Source organism: Lethenteron reissneri, chromosome 14 (assembly GCF_015708825.2).
Source record: "Lethenteron reissneri isolate LAM-NWPU_2019-01 chromosome 14, ASM1570882v1, whole genome shotgun sequence".
Lineage (NCBI taxonomy): Eukaryota > Metazoa > Chordata > Hyperoartia > Petromyzontiformes > Petromyzontidae > Lethenteron > Lethenteron reissneri.
The window spans coordinates 3851625-3874661 of record NC_083792.1 but is presented as its reverse complement, the minus strand read 5'-3'; the positions used below and the strand labels follow the sequence as shown (position 1 = coordinate 3874661).

The following is a 23037-nucleotide window of genomic DNA, read 5'->3' as shown; positions in this document are numbered from 1 at the left end:
GCCAGATAGAAGGGTAAAAACCAATTATCATATTTTTACTGGCAAATGAGGTTCCAATAGTGACATTCACATGCTTTGCGAAAATGGGGCTTGCCACCTCCGAGAAATTGTCAGTGTATTTGGTATCGCCCGATGAGGCTCGGCATGGCACACAAGGGGGTGGGTGGCCAGCATCACTTCCGACCCAGTTTGTCTCCCCTGTGGAGATGATTTTTCACACCGTTCAATGTACCCATACGTGGCTGAGTCGACCTAGGGGAAGCCCAGGACCCATTCAAATATTTGCCACTGGTGTTGGCCGCGAACGGAGTGCGCTAACCGCTACGCCACCGCCCCCCACAACAAAAACAAAGACCCCCCCCCCAGTATAGCCTTAACATACTGTTGGGGCAAGTGCACAGACAAGCCCACAGACTGCACCGAACACGTGGATAAACAACCCATACTCAACCGCACACACCGCAGGGTACAGGGGGTCACCTTTTATTTTCTTAATAGTCGTCCCATGGCCCTCACGAATCCAGTCGCAGTCGCGTTTTAATATACGAAGCCGTATTGATGCGGGGGGGGGTCCCTGTGGAGCTCAGCAGCGGATAAACAAGCCACATCGTTAGTACAATGGGGCAAGCCGCATTAACATATGAATTTGGGTATTTCCTACATGAATAGCAATCCCTTTAAGGAGTTGGGAAATTGCAAATTAACACGCACCACGGGCTGCGATTTTAACAAAATGCATTGCTCACGAACACTAAAGGCAAAGGATTATCTCCCCCGTATAGCCTTTAAGAGGCCGTTGAGGCATGTGCTGTCAGCCAGCACCTACGAAGGCACATGGAGGAGGTGAGGGTAGCTAGCACCTTCACCGTGCCGATGTTTACACACAGCACCAGTTGCAGTACATATTCAAGGCTCAGTAGACCTAGGGGAGGCCCAGGACACACACGTATGTACACGTGCGGTTCTGTGTGTGTCTTCCTTGGCATGGGCACCTCGCTGAGAGCACTTGCCCCAACATTCCGCGCAAGGATACACGGCGGATCCTTTGCCTTTAGAATGGGGAGTGGTGATTCATTGGTGGTTCACTTACGAATGCGGCAACCTGGGTTCAATTCCACGGCTAAAGACAGCGGCAAGCGAGGTATGGAGCGACCTAGGTCGTTGCTCGCCTAGGTTGACTCAGCCTTAATTGAGCATCGAGGACTGTGTGGAAACAAAGACGGCCGGGCATGGTACCGACCATACCACCCGCTCTTATGCGACGTTACAGCCTTAACACTCACTGCCAGCACTTGTCCCAACAGTTTTTAAAAGATAAAAGGGGGGGGGGCTCTTAAGTGTTATCGTGGCCTTAGCATTTATCAACCGTGGTACCACAATCTGCTTTTCACGTTAATGTTTTTATTTTTATATTTCGTCAGTTTATAATTCCTTCCGTATCCTTGCCGGCACGTATGTTATACCGGCACTTGCTCCCTATACGAATCAGCACCTCCGATTCCCACGGTTGGCTACGTACGGCGCGAAAGAAGTTCAACACACGGACGTATATACGGTACTTAAACCACCGATGGTATACTGCAACGGTATGGATTTATTGCTGTTAATTTCCCAGTGACGCTTTGCTGGCCTACATTCAATCAACAACATCAGCACCAATAATGACCTGATATTTCAACAACAATTACGTAAACAACTATATTACAAAACTAGACATCATTTATGGGCAAAGGCATTTATCTGGAGTGGGTGCTTTTAGTCTGGCTGCAGCAACACTTTCATCAAAAGTTATTTCTGATCACACGCAATTGATCACAAACGATCAGACAAATTAGGACTACACTGAGTTAATTATTCCATGAGCTTCATATCAATCACACTGCTTTACCACAGGCGAAACACCCTCGACGCAATTCCGTGCAGACACCATAAGAACACCAGTTAAACAATGTAGAACACGCGTGCACAATAATTCCAATAAAGACTCAAATAAATACCCAAGCGACAAAACTATAAAGTAATTTGTTTGTAACATTTCTATTGTTTTGTTGATATTTTTTATATTTTTTCACCGTAGTTTTTTTGTTAAAAGTGAATATGGGGAAATGGATTACGATAATGATAGGGGGTGCTGTCCTTAAATGTGAATAAAACATAAAATGTGTATAATAATGCGTGTCTCTTGGAGAAAAAAAATCACGTTTGGGCCACCCTGTAAATGGAGTAATTCTCGTAAATGTAAGAACATTGTCAAACTATTAGCAACGTTGGCCATACACAAGTCATAAGATGAAACCACATTTCTTTAATAAATGGGCGAAATTAATTGCTTTGGAATTTCGATTCCATGTTGTTCATTTTCACCAAATATCTAACAAGTTAGCATTCATTGAGATAACAAAAAAACAGGCTCATTGTCTGCCAACAAAAAAATATATGCACAAATGTTTTCTGTTAACCAAAACAGCCGGCTTTACATAAATTCCTGCGCCTTCAAGTAAATGATGGCGGTGCTGCATTCATAAACGGAGGTTACAGGAGGTCGGTAATAAGCCGAAGGGTTTACAATTAACATCAAGGCGCATGGCTTTCTGGGTGCTTAGAAGTCCCCAGTGGGAATTATTGTAGGATCCTCCAGCCACCGCCATTCGTTTACTGGTATATAATAATAATAATACATCTCTCATTTGCCTCTCCATTAGCAACCCTTGTAAATCAACAAAGCTGATTTTAACCACAGCGTGTTCCTCCTGGGCAGACTCACTGACGCCTTACAGCATTTATTCTGTTATTGTTGTTGTTATTCAGTAACCCACGGAAATATAACCACATAATTGAAGGTATCGCGTTCATTTTTTGTTCGAGGGTTTTTTCTTTCCAAATGTATTCCAGCTTGAGAACCATTTATGAGAGAGCACTGCAACATAAGAGAGTTTGCACAGACATGTGGACATTGTTCAACTCACTCTTTTTATCCTTTGCGCAGTAAGGGGCCACACTTCCCCATACACTTTGCTGTGAGATTGTCACATGAGGGTGACACTGACATTATTTCATTCTCAGACCTGGAATTTAGCAACGTTTATTAACGTGATGGGTGTTTTTTTGTGCACCTTTCTACACCTGAGAACCGGGTATAACCACGGGCAGCTAGAACCTGGATCTGATCCCAAAATCTTAGCCAACAGTTGCTGTCCTATAGATAGATTCGCTCCTGCCAAAGGAATGTGGAATTCCCACCACTGGTTTAGTCCCACCAATGAAGATTGACACTCTCCTAATGCTCATATTTTACTCTGTAATCCACATGTCCCTTGCCAGTGACTTTTGTGTCAACAAAGCTCACAATTAGTTCAACGTAAGAAAACGTACCTCCATGTGAGTCTATACACTTTTATGTTTAGTCCAATTAGAAATTACTGTTATTGGCACGACATTATTATCATTATGGCTGTGATACAGGCTGCGTTGATGCAGCAGCAGCAGATTCTCCGTGTCATGACCAAGAGTTTAAATCCTGGTGCAGGGTCAAAACTAAGCCCCCATCACCGCAATAAACCAGGATCGATAAAACAGGTACTGGGTGCACCAGCGTATTTCATCTGGAATATGCCAGATACCTGACCACTGGCTACTTCCTCGTTTGATTGGCTCAGAAACAGCGGTACTCAAAAACAGTATTTGACTTCAATACATTTCCACATGGTAAGTCGCCTGAGCTATTTGTGCTGACCAGGTCGCTTCTGAGCCATATAGCTAAATGGGCCTTACCTGTTAAAATAAAAAAGCTTAGCTTTTAGTTTCAAATGACCCAATAAATATGTATCATGTTGTACTCGGTGGTGTTTATCGAATGATCTAATGCTCTCCGCCACAATTGTGGGCCGGCGACACAAAACAAAATTGCGTGGGGAACAAAAAAGCTCCGTCACGTGCTCACACGCTGAAAGGGGAAAAAAAACCCTAAATCTTATTTGACCCTACCAAAGACAAAGATCCCCCGTACAGCCTTAATATAGTATTGGGTCAAGTGCTGTTAGTGAGCACCTATGAAGGCAGGCACGGAACACGAGGGAGTGGGTGGCCAACGCCACGCCCGGCCGTCTTTGTCTCACCAGTGATGATATTTACACACTGCACCAGGTACTCATTTGAGGCTGAGTCGACCTAGGGGAGGCCCAAAACCGGTTCAGATAACCGTCACTGGTGTTGGCAGTGAGCGGGAAGTGAGCGGGTTTGTAACTGCTACACTACCGCAACCCACTACACACACGCAACAGTTGTTGGCTATCTTAGTGAAACAACATTGAACTTGCGTTGTACTTATTGTCAATCCACTGCTGGATGACTTGAATAATAAAGTAAATATTTGTCATTTGCTATACAGCCAGATAATACGATAAATCGCTAACCTTAAACACCCAGTCGTTCATAAAAGTTGAAGGCAGTATAGTACTATTGTAATAGAGCAAGTGCAGAATCACTGAACCGGAATTGATAGCTTGAAAGCATTTAGCGCGGGGCCCTTGAAAGTGCGGGGCTCGTAGCTACTGCATATGTAGTAGCTACACTACATATGTAGTAGCTACATATGTAGTAGCTACATATGCAGCTACTTTTGCTACAAAGATAATCCGGCACTGCTTCGGTGGTAATGCACACATCGCTGTGTTCTCAGCGTGTGGCACCACAGCGTCCATGGGGCTCCGAGGGCTCTTTCGACACTGCCGAGGTCCCCGTGCTATCTTGACGGAGCACGCAGCGTTCCGTCAGAAGTGACCAAGCGAATCTTAAGACGGTCGACCATCACTGAGCCCTTGACGAGACGACCGATGCGATTTGAGAAGCGTGGGGATTGGGTGGGCCTCGCTGGGTCGTGGTTCAAGTTGAAGAGGGATGATATTGGGTGGCCTGTCTGGGTAGTGGTTCAAGTTGGGGAGGGGTGATATTGGGTGGGCCTCGCTGGGTAGTGTTCAAGTTGAGGAGGGATGATATTGGGTGGCCTGTCTGGGTAGTGGTTCAAGTTGGGGAGGGGTGATATTGGGTGGGCCTCGCTGGGTAGTGGTTCAAGTTGAGGAGGGATGATATTGGGTGGGCCTGGCTGGGACGTGGTTCAAGTTGAGGAGGGGTGATATTGGGTGGGCCTGGTTGGGACGTGGTTCAAGTTGAGGAGGGGTGATATTGGGTGGGCCTGGCTGGGACGTGGTTCAAGTTGAGGAGGGGTGATATTGGGTGGGTCTCGCTGGGACGTGGTTCAAGTTGAGGAGGGGTGATATTGGGTGGGCCTGTCTGGGTCGTGGTTCAAGTTGACGAGAGATGATATTGGATGGGCCTGTCTGGGTCGTGGTTCAAGTTGGGGAGGGGTGATATTGTATTCTATGGTGCATTACGCCTCCAGTGACCATTGGGCCTAGGGTGGTGGTTCTTAACCTTGACTGCAGCCTTTGCACCGTAAAAAAAGAGTAAAATGTTAATAAATGCATAGAGGGTTTGATTAAACAAAGTTGTTGTACTTACGTGTCCGTGCTTAATTTGTACCTAAACAAATCTGTCCATGTCCCGCACCTCCTAGAAAGGGCATCTTGCACCCCATGCTTAGAACCACAAGCATAAGCTATACATATTTATTCTCCGTCCCATAATTGGATCACCTCTCTCTACCAAATAGAGATGGTCACTGTTTGTGTACAGAGCCCTCGAGATGGGTGCCGTGGTGGCGAGTTGTTAACTCACTTGCCAGGTATGCAGGAGGTCGTGGGTTCAAATCCAAATCCAAACCCAATCCCGACCCTGACGCTATGTATATTTGGAGTTTGTGTTCTACCCGTGGTTGTGTGGATTTTTATCCAGGTCTTCCGGTTTTTCTCTCCACATTAAGAATCAAAGTGCTATACACTTCCACACGATAAGCCACTTCGTTGAGCTATCATTTGTGGCGAGGTCGCATCTGAAAAAGAGCTACAACGCTCAGTGGGCCTTACCTAGTAAACTAAAACAGTTTCGCTCGTGCTTATTCAATTTAGTAGCGTTACGTGAACTAATTACATACAGCGTATATGAAACGGACACGATAGAGTCACACACGTACAGTTCGATGTGTGTGTGTGTATCGAATCTATGGCTTCGTTTACGCCACTAATGTCGAGTAAATTGCCAGGTCCCCCACAACTGCTCAGATCCTGTCAGAACCACTTTAACGCACGCTAGCGAGATGTAACGGGAGGGTACCCACACGTGATTCCACGAGAGTGATACGTGTGAACCGGTCCTGGACCCCCCTTCACCAACCCACACTCGACTGGCGTGGTGAAATATGGTCAAACACCACTGCTCCTCCCCACCCCCATAACCAACACAGCATTGGATGGATGAGGCCCTTCGTCCATTCAGTGGCCAACGTTGTAAATGTCGACGGTGCCCGGTATGAAGCCTCTTCCGTACTGCAGCATCGCGCGCACACTGCTGTGTGGAAACATCGTAGGAAGGGAAAACTGTGTGGGAAACCGTCGTTCTGAATAGTGCCGGCATGCATTGGGTGGGTGTTGTGGCGTGAAACCGTCGTGTTACCGGCCAAATTCGACTGCCGCAGAAGGCTGCAAACGATGATTGTCTCGGTTCATCTCAGTCCTTTGGTAATATACTTGCGGAAATATAAACACCCACCATTTATAACTACTAAAACTATTTTTTATTTTACGAGGTAAGGCCCATTGAGCTGTAAAGGTCTTTTTTCAGAAGCGACCTGGCCACAATCGATAGCTCAACGATGTGGCTTGTCATGTGGACATTTATAGCAGTCAACTGCTCTAAACGCATGTTTCTAAATGTGGAGAGAAACACCGGAGGACCCGGAGAAAAATCCACGCGCCCACCGAGAGAGAGAGATACGCCAAACTCCAAATATACAACAGGCATCTGGGTCGGGATTGAACCCACGACCTCCTGTACACCAGGCGATGCAGTTAACATCTCGCCACCGCGGCGCCTTTACTTTTCCTGCCGGTAGATATAGAGGCAAGCAATGTTCGAGACTTAAGAGAACCATGTTTCGGGTTCATTATTTTGGCCACCTGTGCCAGGAATCAAACCACCAATCGCACCACCACCTACCGCGGACAGCGCGTCAAAGTCAGAACGTGCCAGCCAATTTGCATGGGCGTTTCAAGCGCCTTCATTTCAATATCAGACAAAGCTCCTGTTTGCTCTTTCATGGGTTTTTATGTTTTGGAAACCTGCGTGGAAATTTTTTTCTTCCACCACCACCACCACCACCCACCCCACCCCGCATCCCGTCCGTCGGCGGTGGAATAAATAAAAATCTACGAAAGTAAAAATGTTTGCCACCAGGGAAAAAAGGGAGCTGTGGTCGGTGGGCGTTTTTCACCTGCATCACAAAACACAATAAAATAATGAAGCGGATGATGTCTATAAATATATACACATATACCCGCGTGTGTGTGCGGTTGTGTGTGGTGGGGGGGGCGGTAGTGTAGCGGTTAGCGCGCTGCGCTACGAACCTGACCACGCGGGTTCGATTCCCGCTCATGGCCAACACCAGTGACGCTTATTTTAACCGGTCCTCTGGGCCTCCCCTAGGTCGACTCAGCCTCAAATTATTACTTGGTTGCAGTGTGTAAACATCGCCACTGGGGAGACAAAGGCGGCCGGGCGTGGTTGTTTGCCACCCACCCCCCTCGTGTGCCGTGCCGGCCTTCATAAGTGCTCGCTAACAGCACTTGCCCCAACAATCTGTCAAGGCTATACGGGGCATCTTTGTTGGGGGATGTGGAACGTTCAAGTTTCGCTTGCGTGTTGTTAATTTTGTGTTTAAATATTCAACAGCGCCTCCCACTGGACGACCTACAGACTGCAGCGGCATGGCTTCACGGATTGGGGGATTTAAAACTGGCAACTTGCATAGCTGATGTTTCATTACCGTCAGCCGCCCAGTTTGTATCATTCTTATTGTGTGTTGCTGGCAGGACAATTAACTAACGTCCTTCAATTGATGTAATGTTGGATGAAAGCCTCCGCGAGCCGTGTGGGTTATGCGGGTTGTTTTTACAATACTTCACCACGATGGTCATCGTGGGCTGGTGAAGCGGTATGGCCCCTCAAATATCACTCGTGACTCGAGTTAGCACGTCCGATTAGCACGGCTGGCTATGTACGGCGCGAAAGCTGCTTTACATATGTAGAGGAGTAAAATGGGGACGTGACGTCAGGTGTGCCGTTCAGTGCGATGACGTCACGTCTCCTAGGGTACTTAAGGGGGACCCCGTGACGTAAGCGGGGTCACTGTGGGAACGGGTAGAGTAAGCAGGGTGAAGAGGGAACCAGGGGTAGAGAGAGGGATCGAATAGGGAGTCTGGGGAGAAGCCGGTGGTAGTAGCCGTAGAGGTGCTTCTCTCTCCGCTCGGTGGAGTCGGCAGAGTCCACGATCCGACACGAGAGAGAGAGACCGGAGCTAGCCGGCAGGGACCCGGACTCAGAGTAGGACCCCTAGCCCCTGGGAGTTGTGTACCCTGCTGTGTATTATTGTTAAGCTCTAATAAACCCTGGCGAAAGCCCATAACTTACCTCCGCCTCCGAGTACGTCCGTGGGGACTTCTCTACACGTACATAGCAGTTGGCCGGGAGTCGAACCCAGGCCAGCGGGTTCACAGCGGCAGCGTGCCAATCACTGCCAAACTGCCCCGCGAATCCTTTAACGTCTAAGTCCAGATCAGCTCGCCAGGAAATGACCTCAGTTGCTTCAATGTCTCTTAGTCAGCTGCAAGACAAGTTTGCTTGGTCAATTATTTCGAGCGGTGTGTGGCATTGCTATTGCCGTTTGAGCCAAAATGTCGCAGCGTCGCGCGCTTGTGGATGCGCGTCTGCGTCCGTCTTGGAACGCTGTTCCTTCCGATATCGGGAAGCCACTGGAGCTATGCACTTTCAAATCGTCTCGATTGAAAACTCGCTTCTTTCAAGCTGCTTTTTGTGTTCATTTTGTTTGCCCTTTCCCCGCACCTCCGATGATGGCGAAAGAAGTTCAACATACGCACGTGATGGCATCAGCTCGCGTTGAACGTTGAGAAGGATGCCATTTGCGCACTCGGCAGCTGCAGTGAAAGCGTGCGATAGCTCCTTTTGATTGAGTCGGCTCTATGTCCTCAACCACAGCCCCATATCAAGACGCTCACCAATGAACGCAGGCGGACTCACCCCGGGTCCACCTTTGCCTGGCCCAGAAAGCCAACGCGAACGTCAAAACGACGACAGCGCCACGTGGAGCCGCCGAGGCACAAGGCAGCAGGAAAGGAGCAATGATGCCTTCAAAAAAAAACTTGGGTCATAATAAGTCATTGAAGAATCCACGTAAAAAAACCACGTGGTTTAACGTTAAATTACTTTGTGTGATATACCTGGCCTGTGCGGCAAATGAAATCACTACCATCGGCAACAAATGCAGAGATTCCCACTTGTAGCCGGAATAGACCTTTGGAGACAAAGTGCTGTTAGCGAGCACCTGACGAAGGCCAGCACGGGACACGAGGGGGCGGGTGGCCCAGCACCGTGCCCGACCGCCTTTGTCTCCCCCAGCGGCGATGTTTTTGTTTACACCGCGACACGCGAGACACACAAATTCATGGACGCCCGTGATTAAAAGTACATAATGGTAATGCTTTATTAGGCTCAAAGGGTAGTAAGTATACACGTACAGGGAGGGCTTCCAGTTTTCGTCAGCGCTCATTCCGTCAGCTCATCCCGACGGGAGAAAGGGAGTGGGAGGAGGTCGCCGCTGCCCACGCCACTAACGCGCGTTTAAATTTTCAAATTCTCCCGATTCCTGTGACCAGATTGAGAATGTCGACCTCAACCACTCATCGCTCCCCCGGTTTTACAAATGCGGAGAATGTTTGAAATGCCTCCGCGTGCTTCGCATTACAAAAAATGGGGGGGGGGGGGCGCCTGGGTTGGAAGTGACGAATCTCGCTGGTATTCTTGGTTCTTTCGGTAAAGTCACGTAGACAGAAAATAAAAAAATATAAAATAAAACATCAATTTAAAAAGCAAAAATCCCACGACGTTTCGATCGCAACACAAGCGATGCCGTGGGTTTTTTTCTGATATAATTTTTAATTTTCTTTTTTCTTCTAACTACATGACTTTACCGAAAGAACCAAGAATATGAATCCCTGCGAGTCACGAAAGTTTTCAGTCAACATTTTTACTCTCGCTGGTGTTCATCACTCGCCGCATTCGAATGCTCGGTACGGCTCGGATGGCGATTCCACCAGGGCACGCGTTCCCCCCTTTTAACAAGCGCGCAGCTCCCCGCGTTCTCAACGCGACACGCGCGTGTCTGGGATGAGCTGGCAGACCGATGTGGCCCGAGCGCGCACCACTCGGGAGACACCCGGGGGTTGGGGGGGCAGGGGCAGTGGGAGAGAGAACGAGGGAATGAAACAATAGCGAGAGTGAGACGTCTTTTTCAAAGAGAAAAAAAGTTATTTGTTGTCGGCCTAAACGTCCTACCTGGGAAAACTTGTAATAGCTAAAAGCCCAATACCATGCATAATGGAACAGCTTGCTTAAATATACTACCACCCTTTTGCTTAGTAGGTTATGAGTGCGTGTGTGTGTGTGTCGTTAGCATTACCTAAGCACCGCTATCATTCCTATGTTTGTTTCATTTCACATCCTCATCTCTTCGCCCACTGTCCAACACACTTCACGCGCGTGTCACGATACATCATCCGTGGTGTGCGTTGAGCATGCAGTCGCTCTGCGAGTTATTCGACAGACCTTAGACAAAGATCCCCCCCCACCCCCACTCAGTATAGCCTTTAACAGACTGTTGGGGCAAGTGCGGTTAGCGAGCACCTATTAAGGCCGGCACGGCACACGAGCGGGATGGCTGCCAACACCACGCCAGGCCGCCTTTGTCTCCCCAGTGGCGATGTTTACACATCGCAACCAGACGTTGACTGCACACCGCTACACCAGGTACTCATTTGAGACCGAGTCGACCTGGGAGAGACAAGGGACCGGTTCAGATGTTTCGTCCCCGATGTTGGCCGCGAGCGGGAATCAAACTCGGGTACGCACGGGTTCGTAGCGCAGCGCGCTAACTGCTGCACCACCGCTCCCCGCTGCTAGCCGCTTTGTAGAGAGACGCGTGCAAGTGTCAGGAAGGTTTTCGTGGCAGCGGCAAGCGGGCATCATCATCCTGCAGCGAGCCGCTTCGTGAGCTTTGGAAATGATTCGGCAGCCCCGTGAGTTTTTTTTTCTCTCTCCCACTTACACACACACACTCTCTCCTCTCTCTCTTTTTTTAAAAGCGATCCGTCCCACCGTGGGTAAGGAGAGAGCCGGACGGAGCCGCCTGGTTGGTGAGACATGACGCCGGCGAGCGCTGCGCTCTGGGTCGCCGGGTCGGGCATCGCTCCCCAACATTCTCACCGACATAATTACAAAAAAGAAACGGTTGTGGTTTGTTGTTGTTGTTGTTATATCTCTATATATATTTTGTTGAGTCGATAAGCGAGCAAGCAAGCAGGCATACAAGGCAATAACTTCTTACCATTCGGCCATCCATAAAGCAAGTAACCTAGCCCTCCCCCCCTCTACTAAAGCTCTGCAGAGTGTCTACCCCCTAACCACACCCCACTATCCCAACAAAAAAAATATTGAGTACTGTGTTTAATAAATTCCTTCACATTTAATATATTTATCTAAGTTAATACATATACCTTTATAACATCACCGCTCTGTGAAACTAAAGTGGTCAGTTTACTGGAAGAATAAAATAACACGGCCGCACTTTCACTCTCGAGGGCTTGCATCTGAGTGTGATGTCCTGGTGGGATGTTGATGAGGTTCTGGTGGGATATCGGTGATCTTGTGGTTGCATAACAGCGTGGTTATGTTGACATATCGGTGGTGTTCTATGGGGATATCAGTATCGTTCTGGTGTGATATCAATGTGGCTGTGGTGGGATATTCCACACCTCCGATTAACGCGGCTGGCTACGTACGGTGCGAAATAAGTTCAAACATGCGTACATACACGTCGGCGATGTGTCCGGTGGGATATCAGTCGGCGGCCTGCGAGCGTTAACGTCCGCGCGTCCGCGTGCGACGCACGGACACAGACATTCCGGGACGCTGCCCCGTGAAGACAAATCAGAGGAACATGCAGCAATAAAACTTGACGTCCGTTTAAAAAATAAAAAAAAACCCAACGCTAACGTGAACAGTAAACGGCAATGATACGGCACGAGTGAAAACGACGACAGCAAATGCGAGGGCGGCGAAGAGGGCGACCGTTTCTCGACGAGCGCTGAAGTCGATGGCGCACTGCGAGCGTCGGACCGAAAGGCGGCGGCGGCGGCCACACTCAAGCGGAGAGAGAAGACTTGAAGCTCTACACGAACGGGGATGATAAAACGAGCGGCCGCCGCTGGCCCATCGCCAAGCGTTGTAGTGTGCGAGCCCTCGGCAAGTATGTGTACAATCCCAGGACGTTCCTTCTCCTCGTGTCGAGCGGGGCGCGAAGATAATCGCGTGGTTCCCACTCGTGTTGTTGTCATCAATCTCAAATATTTTATCAGGAAAGAAGACCCACCTGAGCTATGTAGCACTTTCTCAGAAGTGACCTGGCGATCACGAATGATAGCTCGATGAAGTGGCTTACCACCATGTGGACATTCATAGCAGCCAATTGTTCTAAACGCGTGTTGATCTAAACGTGGAGGGAACACCCAGAGGGACCCGAGAAAAGTCCACGCGACCACGGAGAGAACGATGCCAACTCCAAATATACAACAGGCGTCTGGGTCCGGGATCGAACTCACAACCTCCTGTATACCAGGCGAGGTAGTTAACATCTCGCCACCGTGGCGACATCAGGGCGATGTTAGATGCCCTGCCGCCCCCAGCCGCCCCTTCGTGAGACTCGAGATATTTCACGGCTACGCAGAATAAAATATTTATATTTCCATGCGTCGCAATTCCACCAACCTGCCAGTTCAAAGGTATAAATCAAGAGGCACAGGGCTCAGGCACACGCACACACTAATCATACTCAAGAGGAGAGTTCAGTCTTGAGAATAAAAGTCAAACAAATTAAAGGGGAAATACACGGGGCCCTTCAAAAGATTAAATGGTGCAAAAAAAGAATACGAACTCCCGGCCATTAAGTTCGAAAAGCAATGCTCTAACGCAATTGAGAGCTGTTCAGTTTGGCTTATCGCCTACTCTAATATAGGCAATATGCTTTTAAAAACATTTGTATAAAAAAAAACACCTTCGAAAGCTTTCCGGTCTAACTTGTGCATCTTCATGACACACAGCTATTCTCTTAATCCACATTCAATCGACCCAACACAGATCACAAATTCCACTTTCCTGTACACATCCTACACCTTCTCTCGTCTCAAATCTCCCCGCGAGCTTCCCCGCCCCCTGCCATCGTCTTCCAGTCATTTTGTATCTACATCGTCGCACACTTCTGGCACAAAAACAAGAAAAAAACCCAAACATAAAAGGGAAAAGTCCTGTACACATCGACGGCAGCGCAAAAACTGTGTGGACAGCGACACTGCCATCTGCTCAGAGCACCACACTGAAACACGCTGCATCCTCTCTCTGTGCCAACTGCCACAATCTGTGACCCAATTTGGACAAAGCTCAGAGTTAACAAAATTGCATCAAACGCGCACATACACGCGCACATGCGCACACGCACACGCGCGCTTTTTTGTCGTTGTTGTCGTTTCACTCGGCCGCCGACTCAACCTCGTGCAGGAGCTTGTAACGGACCTGGGGAAGGCCGGGAGTGAGTAAGAGATCGGGATTGGTCAAGGTTTCCCCAAACCGAGCGACCGCTTCGGAGAGAAGGAGGGCCCCCTTTCCCCTCAACGGACAGCGTAGGAGAGAATCTCCCCCAAGTGCAGCTGACTTCACCGGGGAGCGCCTACAGGAGGGGGCAGACTGAGCCACAGGACGATCGCCGCCAAGCTCAAATCCCGACCTCGCCAGCGCGCACGGGAGTCGGCGGCGAACCGCGGGAGTCGGCGCAATCAAAGCAGGGCGGGGGGCATCCGCGGTGCCTTCGAACCGCCATCCACGTTTGGCCGCAAGGGGCACGTAGGTAGGCACGAGGGTTAAACACGCGCACGCACGTACGTGGGTACGCGCGCAGGTGTACGGGGGGAGGGGCAGGCGTGAAAATAATGCGCCAGGGCTCAACGGAGGAATCATCGACGGAAGACGGAGGAGGACGGAGGGGTGGCACGTGGGGGCGAGGACGTCGCCATCGGCGCTCGAGGCGGTGGACAAAACACGGGGAGCAGCGCGAAGCACAAACAAAACAACGCCGCAGGGCCAGATGCGCGACCGTCACTGTAAGGCATCTCACGGGCGCGCCACCCTCGAGGCCCTCCCCCACACACAGTCACCGTTAGCCGCGTCCCACCAGAGTGTTTTGATGAATAAAAACTTAGAAAAAAAACGATAATAATTTGGCTTTTTTTTTTCGCGGCCGACTGGGAAGTTTTTTTTTTCTCTTGCCGGCTTGCGGTGATTTACAGCGCGCCCGGCGTGCAGTGCAGCGTGAAACGTCCCGAGTGCGCGCGTTACACAGAGAGCACCGTCATTATGGGGGCAGGGGTGAGGGGGGATGAGTGGGGGTCAGGGGTTGGTGGGCCGGTGGGTGGGTGTGGGTTTGTACAATCCGTTTTATTTTCATTTCTTCTTGCCGAACAGGCTGAAGCGCTTTTCCTTGTCCTTCTCGCGCTTGCCGGGGCTGGCGTCGCCGGCGCCGCTCACGGCCGTCGCAGGCAGCGTCTGCGCCCGTGCCACGTCGCCTGCACCGTCGCCGCCGCCACCGCCGCCGCCGGCGCCGCCGCTCGCCTCCGCCGGCACCCCGACGATGGCAGTGCTCACGCTGTTGATCCAGCCGTTCATCTCGTCCTGCAATCGCACAAGAGGCAGAGACACCCCGCACCCCCACGCCAACCGTGTGGCCTTTAACAGACTGTCAAGTGCGGTTAGCGACCACCTGCCCCTAATGGTGGACATCTGTGAAAAAGAGCTTCATAGCTCATCGGATTTCCTCCAGCATCAATAAATATTCTGATTCTGTAGGGCCAACACCGCACTCGAGACCGTGGTGTGGCCTGAACCGCACCCGACCACCTCCATTTGTCTACCCAGTGGCGATGTTTACATGTCGCAACACGTACTCATTTAGGGCTGAGTTGGCCTAGGGGAGGCCCAGAATAGGTTGAGATATTCGTCACTGGCGTTGGTGGCCATGAGTGGGAACCGAAACTGGGTCGCCGGGTTCGTAGCACAGCACGCTAACCACTACCGCTCCCCACAAATGTAGACATACCCACAAGCCCACATTCACGCACACGGATATGTGCACACACACACACACGGACACAGAGACATTCAAATTTGTACACAGACACGACCAGATTTGTACACATACATACATGCATGCAAAGACGAACAAACGTGCACACACACTCACACATACGCACACTAACACCGTACTGATGTCACAGTGGTGCCAATCCCAGAATTGCTGCGAAACCACACTGCGTGGCATTCCGAAAGCCAAATTACAGGAGGTCACATGACATACCTAAGCATTATGCGTGGCAAAGTCTTGCCATCGAAAGGCAATAGGACTAGTCCAGATAACATGTGTAGTGACATTGAATGAGTCACTGTAGGGGTAGCAGCCCGTTCTACCAGTTGCACCTGTGGGCAAGGCACGGGGTGCGGGGCCGAGGGCGGAGCCTTGCCACGTTCGGGCGGATAAAAGGCGTGCTCCGACTCACAGTCGGGGCTGCTGCGATCTGGAATGGAACTCGTCGTGCTGCCGTCGTCGTCGTGATTTTCGCCCTCTTCAAGCTGTGGATCTGGCAGCGTGTTGGCTGTCCCGACTCGGTATTTAGTTATCCCCCAAGTCTGTGAGTGCCTCCTACTAGTGTCCATGAATTATCACACTACACATGTGTGGAGTGCCGAAGGCTCATTGACTGCACATCACAGGAGAGACCCAGGTGCTATGGGTTAAGTCGGGGCTCGGCAACCAAAATAACAAGAGCCATTTTTTTTTCGAATTCGGTCAAATAAAATCAATATTTCAAGAGCCGCGATGCACGTGGTGAATAAGAAGATGGTGGTCCTGAATAAATAACCTCAGGAAGCGGTCCTTAAAGAGGCGTACGAGGCTCCGAAGCCGCAGATTACCGCACCCCTGGGTTAAGTGGTGAGAAGCTGCTGCATAGATACACCCCGGTAGTCATATCTGCAGCTCTTACTCTCCGCCATAACAATTATAATCGCGATAATCTAAACTTGCAATGCACCGCCACAGCGGCACAGTCTACGCCCGCCCTCTAAGCGGGAGAACGACCCCGAGGCGCGGGGAACCACAGACGAGCGGGAAGGGGCAGCAGCAGCAGCCACGCGAGGAGCCGGCGCCACCAACTATTCCCTATGCTCTGCAGTCCTCTATATATGGGGACATTTGTCAGCAATTCAACGGGCGTGTATGCATGTGGAAGGAAACCGGAGTGCCCGGGAAAAAAACTATTGCATGGAGGGGGCATCGTGCCATTTGTAAGTTTGAACCCAACCATCGGTATGATCCACACTTTACCTGTAAGGTCAACAACGAGTGTGCAAAATCTTGGGACCAGTAAAATTTGTTTAAATATGACTCGAAAGGCCAACCAGTGAAAACTAGAATATGGACATGTACAAAAAAAATGTAAAGCTCACATCAACAACATGTAAGCAATATGAACTTACATCATCCTTGGCTTGGAACAGGAATTCATTTCCATCCTCGAGCCTGCGAGTGACAATCACACGTGCATTCGTTACTTCGCCAGCCGTGTGCGTGTTTCACCATCCTTCCTTCCTCGGCCTCTCTCGTCGCCCATTGAACCACGTGATTAGAGATACTCGTGTGGTGCTCGTGTGCACAATGCGAGCCCTGGACATTGTCAGGAAATTCCACGTTTCTATGGCAGGCCACTCAGTTAAGTCTTGAACACGTTGTGGACGGTAGGTGGCAAGGAGGAATATGAATTGAAATTTAATTCCATAATTGCTTTACAAAAAGGTTCTCGTGTACCACTGTCAAGTAGCATTTGCGCAGACTGGTTCACGCTGTTAGCCAAAGTGTAACATTAGCATGCAACTAAAGCAGCTTTTGGCTAGCCATCAAACAAAAACGTCACTGCATCGCGGCTTTCAGATGCGCTTCTGCGGCATATTAAGAAGCCACTGGAGTTATGCACTTTAAAAAATATATTGAAAACTATTTTTTATATAACTGCTTTTTGTGTTTAGTTTGTTGTCCTTCCCCCGCACCTCCAATTAGCACGGTTAGCTACGTACAGTGTAAAATAAGTTCAACATCTTATCTTAATGTAATTTATATAGCACCTTACAGGTAATGTTATCCATACATATAACTAAACCCTAAATAATACTGGTCAACAAAAAAAACATTTTTTTTCTGGCCTGGACTTTTGCAGCTGTTTTAGACTAATTTCAGGGTGCTGATTCCAAATCTGATCTCAGATTTGCTCTATCACATCATTTTTATGCTATCGGCATACCCCATTTTCATTGATTTTACCAAAAATTAACTCTGTCACTTATGATTGCAAGTTGTTGCGAGACAGTGACTGCTTTAGTGTTATAATATGGTGCTGTATTTTTAGGATAGTGTGTTTATAATATAATTTTATTTAGATATCTACATTTATTTAATATTTTTCTTCTGCAGTTTTTATTGAAAATGCACCCCAAAATTACCTTAAAACCGTTGGAATACCTTATGCCAGAAAAAGTGTGTTGACCAGTGTTATCAACGCTTGAGGTGGCCAGGTAGCTCGAAGGAGCTCGGAGCCAGCACTGCCGAGATCCTGGGTTCGAAGGCAGGTTTGTGTAGCCGCCCGTGATTAAACCGAGTTGTAAACCGAGTCGATGGCTTCAGCCCGGTCTCCAACAATTTGCACGCGCAAAACAAAAAATAATAACATTCAATCCTCTTTGCGGCAGCGTTATGGAACGCACAGCCAATGCAGCGTCGCAGACAACGTTCGCTTGATCCAACCGTGAGACTGACAACAGGGCTGTGGGCAGGTGACGTCGTTACCGCCACTCAGTGGTGAACGGCGATCGTTGTTGTCGTTGTTGTCGTTGTTGTCGTTGTGGCCCGGCAGTAACGCGTTCGCCGCTTTTGTTTTGCGGAGGGTTTTCAATATCAAATCCGGCGAGCTGCCCTGGTTATTATTCCTGCGGGTGTATTCGCCGAAAAAATACGTCGCTGCCGCTTGACGGTGGACGATAGCAGACGTTCAAGATCGCCAGACGTCATTCGAACAGAGTAAGCCAAGTGCGTGCCGGCGTCGTGGCTAGCCAGGAAGCCGTCTCGTGGCCAGCAGACATTGGCATTTAGCTCCTGAGCTTATTGCTGCAATCATGCGCAAGAACAGAATGGCAGAAGTTGTAACTTGCTGACCCACCCCTTACCGGACACCTGGGAAAAATAACTTAGTAGCTCATCGGATTCCCCCTGTCTACATTTTAAAACATTCTCATTCTGAAAGTTTTTCAAATTTGAAAGAATTAAACCCAAATTGGGATTACACACGGCAGTGGCGGCAGCGGCGGCGGCGGCAGCAGCAGCGGCAGCAGCAGCGACAGCAGCAGCAGCGGCAGCGGCGGCAGCAGCGGCAGCGGCGGCAGCAGCAGCAGCGGCAGCAGTGCCCCCGACGGTGAAACTGCCGCAGACCGTGCCTGCGAGACACGGCAGCGCCATCCTACGTGACGGCGGTAGCCCCAGCGTTCGCGCCGTGGGAACGACGGCGCGAACGCCCGAGCGCGCTCGGTCGTCGTGCGTGTGTCCAGGTTACCCAGCCCGTGGGCCCGAGGCCCCGGGCGGCACTCACCGCAGCTTGAAGACATGCTTGCGCTTCTTGTAGTCGGATGCCACCTCGCACGAGGAGCCCGACAGAGGTAGGGGGATCTCGCTGTGAAACGTGACCCCCGTGCCGGCGCTCTTGGGGTCCTTGTAGAAAGCGATCTGACCGGTGCTCAGCACGCAGTACACGTTGTTCCATGACCTGCGGGACAGGGTCAGCGGTGGCTATGAGATGTTATCTCCCTCGCCTGCTATGCAGGAGGTCGTGGGTTCGATCCCGACCCTGTGTATTTGGAGTTTGCACACTCGACCCGTGGTGATCGCGTGGATTATTTGGAGTTTGCCCTCCACGTTTATAAAACATCCGCTGAGATTATTGGGCTGCCACTATGAATTCCCACGTGCAGTGATGATGATGATATAAGCCACTTCGATGATGAGCTATCAAGTGTGGCCAGGTAGCCTCTGAAAAAGAGCTAATAGCTCAGTGAGCTTTACCTGGTAAATAAAATAGTAAAAATCGAAAGTGAGGGTTAGGATGACCTTCGTGTCTCATCCAGAGACTGGATTCAAATTAATTAAGTCCGTTTCAACTCGATGCCGGTATTAGTTGTCTGTAAGGCAACATGAAAACCCGTGAGAGACGGGCCACCACTGGAAGGCTACCCTCTCTCGCATCAGAAACGTCAGCAGACCGATATGCACATCGCCATCATGAACAGAAGATTAAAGACACAGGCCACAGGAGTGTGATTGTGGCCATGCAACCAAAACTATGGGCCACTGTAGTAAACCACTGTAGTCTGCGCACATCCAATGGAGGAGGAACACAATCCATGAACTCTCTCGCCACGCGTCATTCGAGTAGAGAAATCAAAGCGTGTGCAGGCATTGTGACTAGCCACAAAGCCCTTTCGTGGCTAGCAGACCTCGACATTGACATTTAAACAAAGCTAAACTATTTTAATTTTACCAGGTAAGGCCCACTGAGTTATATAGCTCTTTTTCATAAGCAACCTGGCCACAAATGATAGCTCAACGCTTATCATGTGAAAATGTATAGCCGCCAAATACTCTAAACGCATGCTTCTAAATGTGGAGGACGCGGAGAACACGTTCCTTCGGAGTGGGCAGGTAGGAACTTGGTTGGACAGCGCATTCGTGCACGACAGACAGACAAATAATCCCTGGTGGGCAGTGTGGAACCTGTTGTTCCTACCTGTATGTATACAAGATAACTTGACTTTAGGTAGCCAGGCAGACAGCCCCCTGAACTATCGCCCCCCCCCCTCCCTTAGGTCCCTCCCCCCTTAGGCCCCTCCCCTGACCCCCTTTCCCTTAGGCCCCTCCCCTGACCACCCCCCCCCCATATCCTCAGGCCCCTCCCCTGACCCCCCTTCCCTTAGGCCCCTCCCCTGAGCACCCCCCCCCCCCCATATCCTTAAGCCCCTCCCCTGACCCCCCCTCCCTTAGGCACCTCCCCTCTCCGTACCCGGCAGTAGGTCTCCACCAATCAAAGAGCTGTTTACCTGACTCCCCCCTTCCTTAGGCCCCTCCCCTGACCCTCCTCCCTTAGGCACCTCCCCTCTCCATACCCGGCAGTAGGTCTCCACCAATCAAAGAGCTGTTTGTAAGGTCTCCACCAATCAAAGAGCTGTGTGTATTATATATTATGTACGACAGACAAACAGTCAGACAGACAGACAGCTAAATAATCCCTGGTGGGCAGTGTGGAACATTGTTCCTCCCTGTAAAAATCCATGACCATCATGCGCAAGGATAGAACAGAAGCCAGAGACGCGGAGATGGGAGTTGGTGAATCATGCAGAAGTGGAAAAATTATAATTATTAGCTGCCTTGAAGCGTCTCACTCATGCCACTGACTGGTGGAAGGACTTTAACTGGAGGAAGCTCTCGGGATATTTTTGGACTTTGAAGAGGTGGGAGCATCCGCCGCAGGTGAACTGGCTTTCCACAAACCGTGGTGTAACCGTTCATACTCTGCGTGACCAGAGGCGGAGGGGGATTTAAAAAACTGTCACCGTCGTTTCAACTTCCACGCTGGGAGATAGAACCGTCGACCCCGAGGATTGTGAGTCCAGTGGGCTCAACATATATTATTATGGCAACATCCCCTTTATAATAATAATAGCAGCAGTGGAATTTATTTCACTTTACGCATCGCCTGCCCAAGGATAGTTCCTATAAACGTTGAAAATAAAAAGGTCCCTTGTTTTGTCTACATAGACTGTTGGGGCCAGTGCTTTCAATGGGCGTTATGGCGGGTGGCGAGATGTTAACTTCCTCGACTGGTATGCAGGAGGTCGTGGTTTCGATTCCGACCCTGACACCTGTATATTTGGAGTTTGGGTGTCTCTCTCTCTCTCTGTGGTCGCGTGGATTTTTCTCCGGGTCCTCCAATTTTTCACTCCACATTTAGAAACATGCAATTAGAGAAGTTGGCTGCTGTAAAATTCCACATGGTAAGCCACTTCGTTGAGATATAATTTGTGAAAAAGATCTATATAGCTCAAGTGGAACTTAGATGGTACAATATAAAAAATAGTGTAGTTTAGTTTTAAGGCGAGCATGGCACATGAGAGGGTGATGTGGCCAGCACCACGCCTGGCCACCTTTGGTCTACACACCACAGAAGGTACTGCTTTGAGGCTGAATCAACCTAGCGGAGGCCCAGGACCAGTTCAGATATTTGTCACTGATGTCAGCCATATCTGGGAATCAACACTCTGGTCGCTGGGTTTGTAGCGCAGTGCGCTAACCAGAGGTGGGACAAAGTCATTGTTATGCAAGTCCAAGTCGAGTCTGAAGTCATCAAATTCATGACTCGAGTCTGACTCGAGTCCAAGTCACATGACTCGAGTCCACACCTCAGAGGTGGGACAAAGTCATTGTTATGCAAGTCCAAGTCGAGTCTGAAGTCATCAAATTCATGACTCGAGTCTGACTCGAGTCCAAGTCACATGACTCGAGTCCACACCTCTGGCGCTAACCACTACGCCGCCACTCCCCAAAAGCATGAGCATGCAAGCACGCCAACAAGCACACGCACACACACAAGACAAAAAGCCCCGTATAGCCTCAAGAGTGCTGTTAGCAAGCGCCTAAGAAGGCTATCATGGCACATGACGGGGTTCGTGGCCAGCACCACACCCGGCCGCCTTTGTGTAAGTTTTTACACAGAGTAGCAGGTACTCATTTGAGGCTGAGTCGACATCAGGAAGGCCCAGCACCGGTTTAGATAACCCAGGCCGCCGTAATTGCAGCACAAGGCGCTAACCGCTACACCACCACTTCCCATAACAAAGACAAAGATCCCCCGTATAGCCTGTAACAGACTGTTAAGGCAAACGCTGTTAGCGAGCACCTATGAAGGCCAGAACGGCACACGAGGGGGTGGGTGGCCAGCACCATGCCCGGCCGCCTTTGTCTCCCCAGTGGCGATGTTTACACACCGCACCAGGTACTCATTTGAGTCGACATAGGGGAAGCCCAGGACCGGTTGAGATAATCGTCGCTCATTTTGGCCGTGAGCGGGAATCGAACTCGGGTCGCCAGGTTCGTAGCACAGCGCGCGAACCGCTACAACTACCGCTCCCCACACACATTCACACACAGACACACACATTCACACACACACGCTCGCAACGCCCGCACCTGCTGTTGGCCTTCTTGTTGCTCGCCTCCCACTCGTGCTTGCGGTGCAGGAAGCCCTCCGTGGGCAGCATGAGCACCTCGCTGGGCTTGGCCGGGAGGCTCGCCGAGGTGTGCGGCGCCAGCGGCGGCGACGCGAGGCCCCTCCTCTCCCCCTCGGGCGATGGCGGCGGGGGGCTCTCCCTCGCCCTCCGCGCCCGGCCTTCGGAGCCGTTCGCCAGCCCGTCCGCACCTTCCGCGGCCGCCTGGGTCCGACACGGGGAAGCGCGGGTGGCAGGGAGGGGTGTTACTGAGGCGGCGTGGCTTGCGACGTCATTCTCGCGGCCGGAAAGGATTTTCCACTGAATGCACGTGTGCATGCGTGTACGTTGAACTCGTGCCGTGCCGTACGTGGCCACGCGTGGCAATCGGCGTTT

The 23037-nt window shown here is 50.3% G+C and overlaps 1 protein-coding gene across 2 annotated transcripts in view; it reads right to left on the bottom strand.

Moving 5' to 3' along the window:
* Positions 1–9645: 9645 nt before the first annotated feature.
* The window catches only part of LOC133342265 (spectrin beta chain, non-erythrocytic 1-like), a 153576-nt gene continuing 140184 nt past the window's right edge, over positions 9646–23037 (bottom strand). For both annotated transcript variants that reach the window (XM_061551313.1, XM_061551314.1), the window contains 4 exons: positions 22625–22866; positions 18978–19151; positions 16822–16864; positions 9646–14961 (listed from right to left, as the gene is read on the bottom strand). In XM_061551313.1, the coding sequence (XP_061407297.1) occupies positions 14734–14961; positions 16822–16864; positions 18978–19151; positions 22625–22866 (687 nt within the window). In that variant the 3' untranslated portion in view covers positions 9646–14733. The remainder of the gene's footprint in view (positions 14962–16821; positions 16865–18977; positions 19152–22624; positions 22867–23037) is intronic.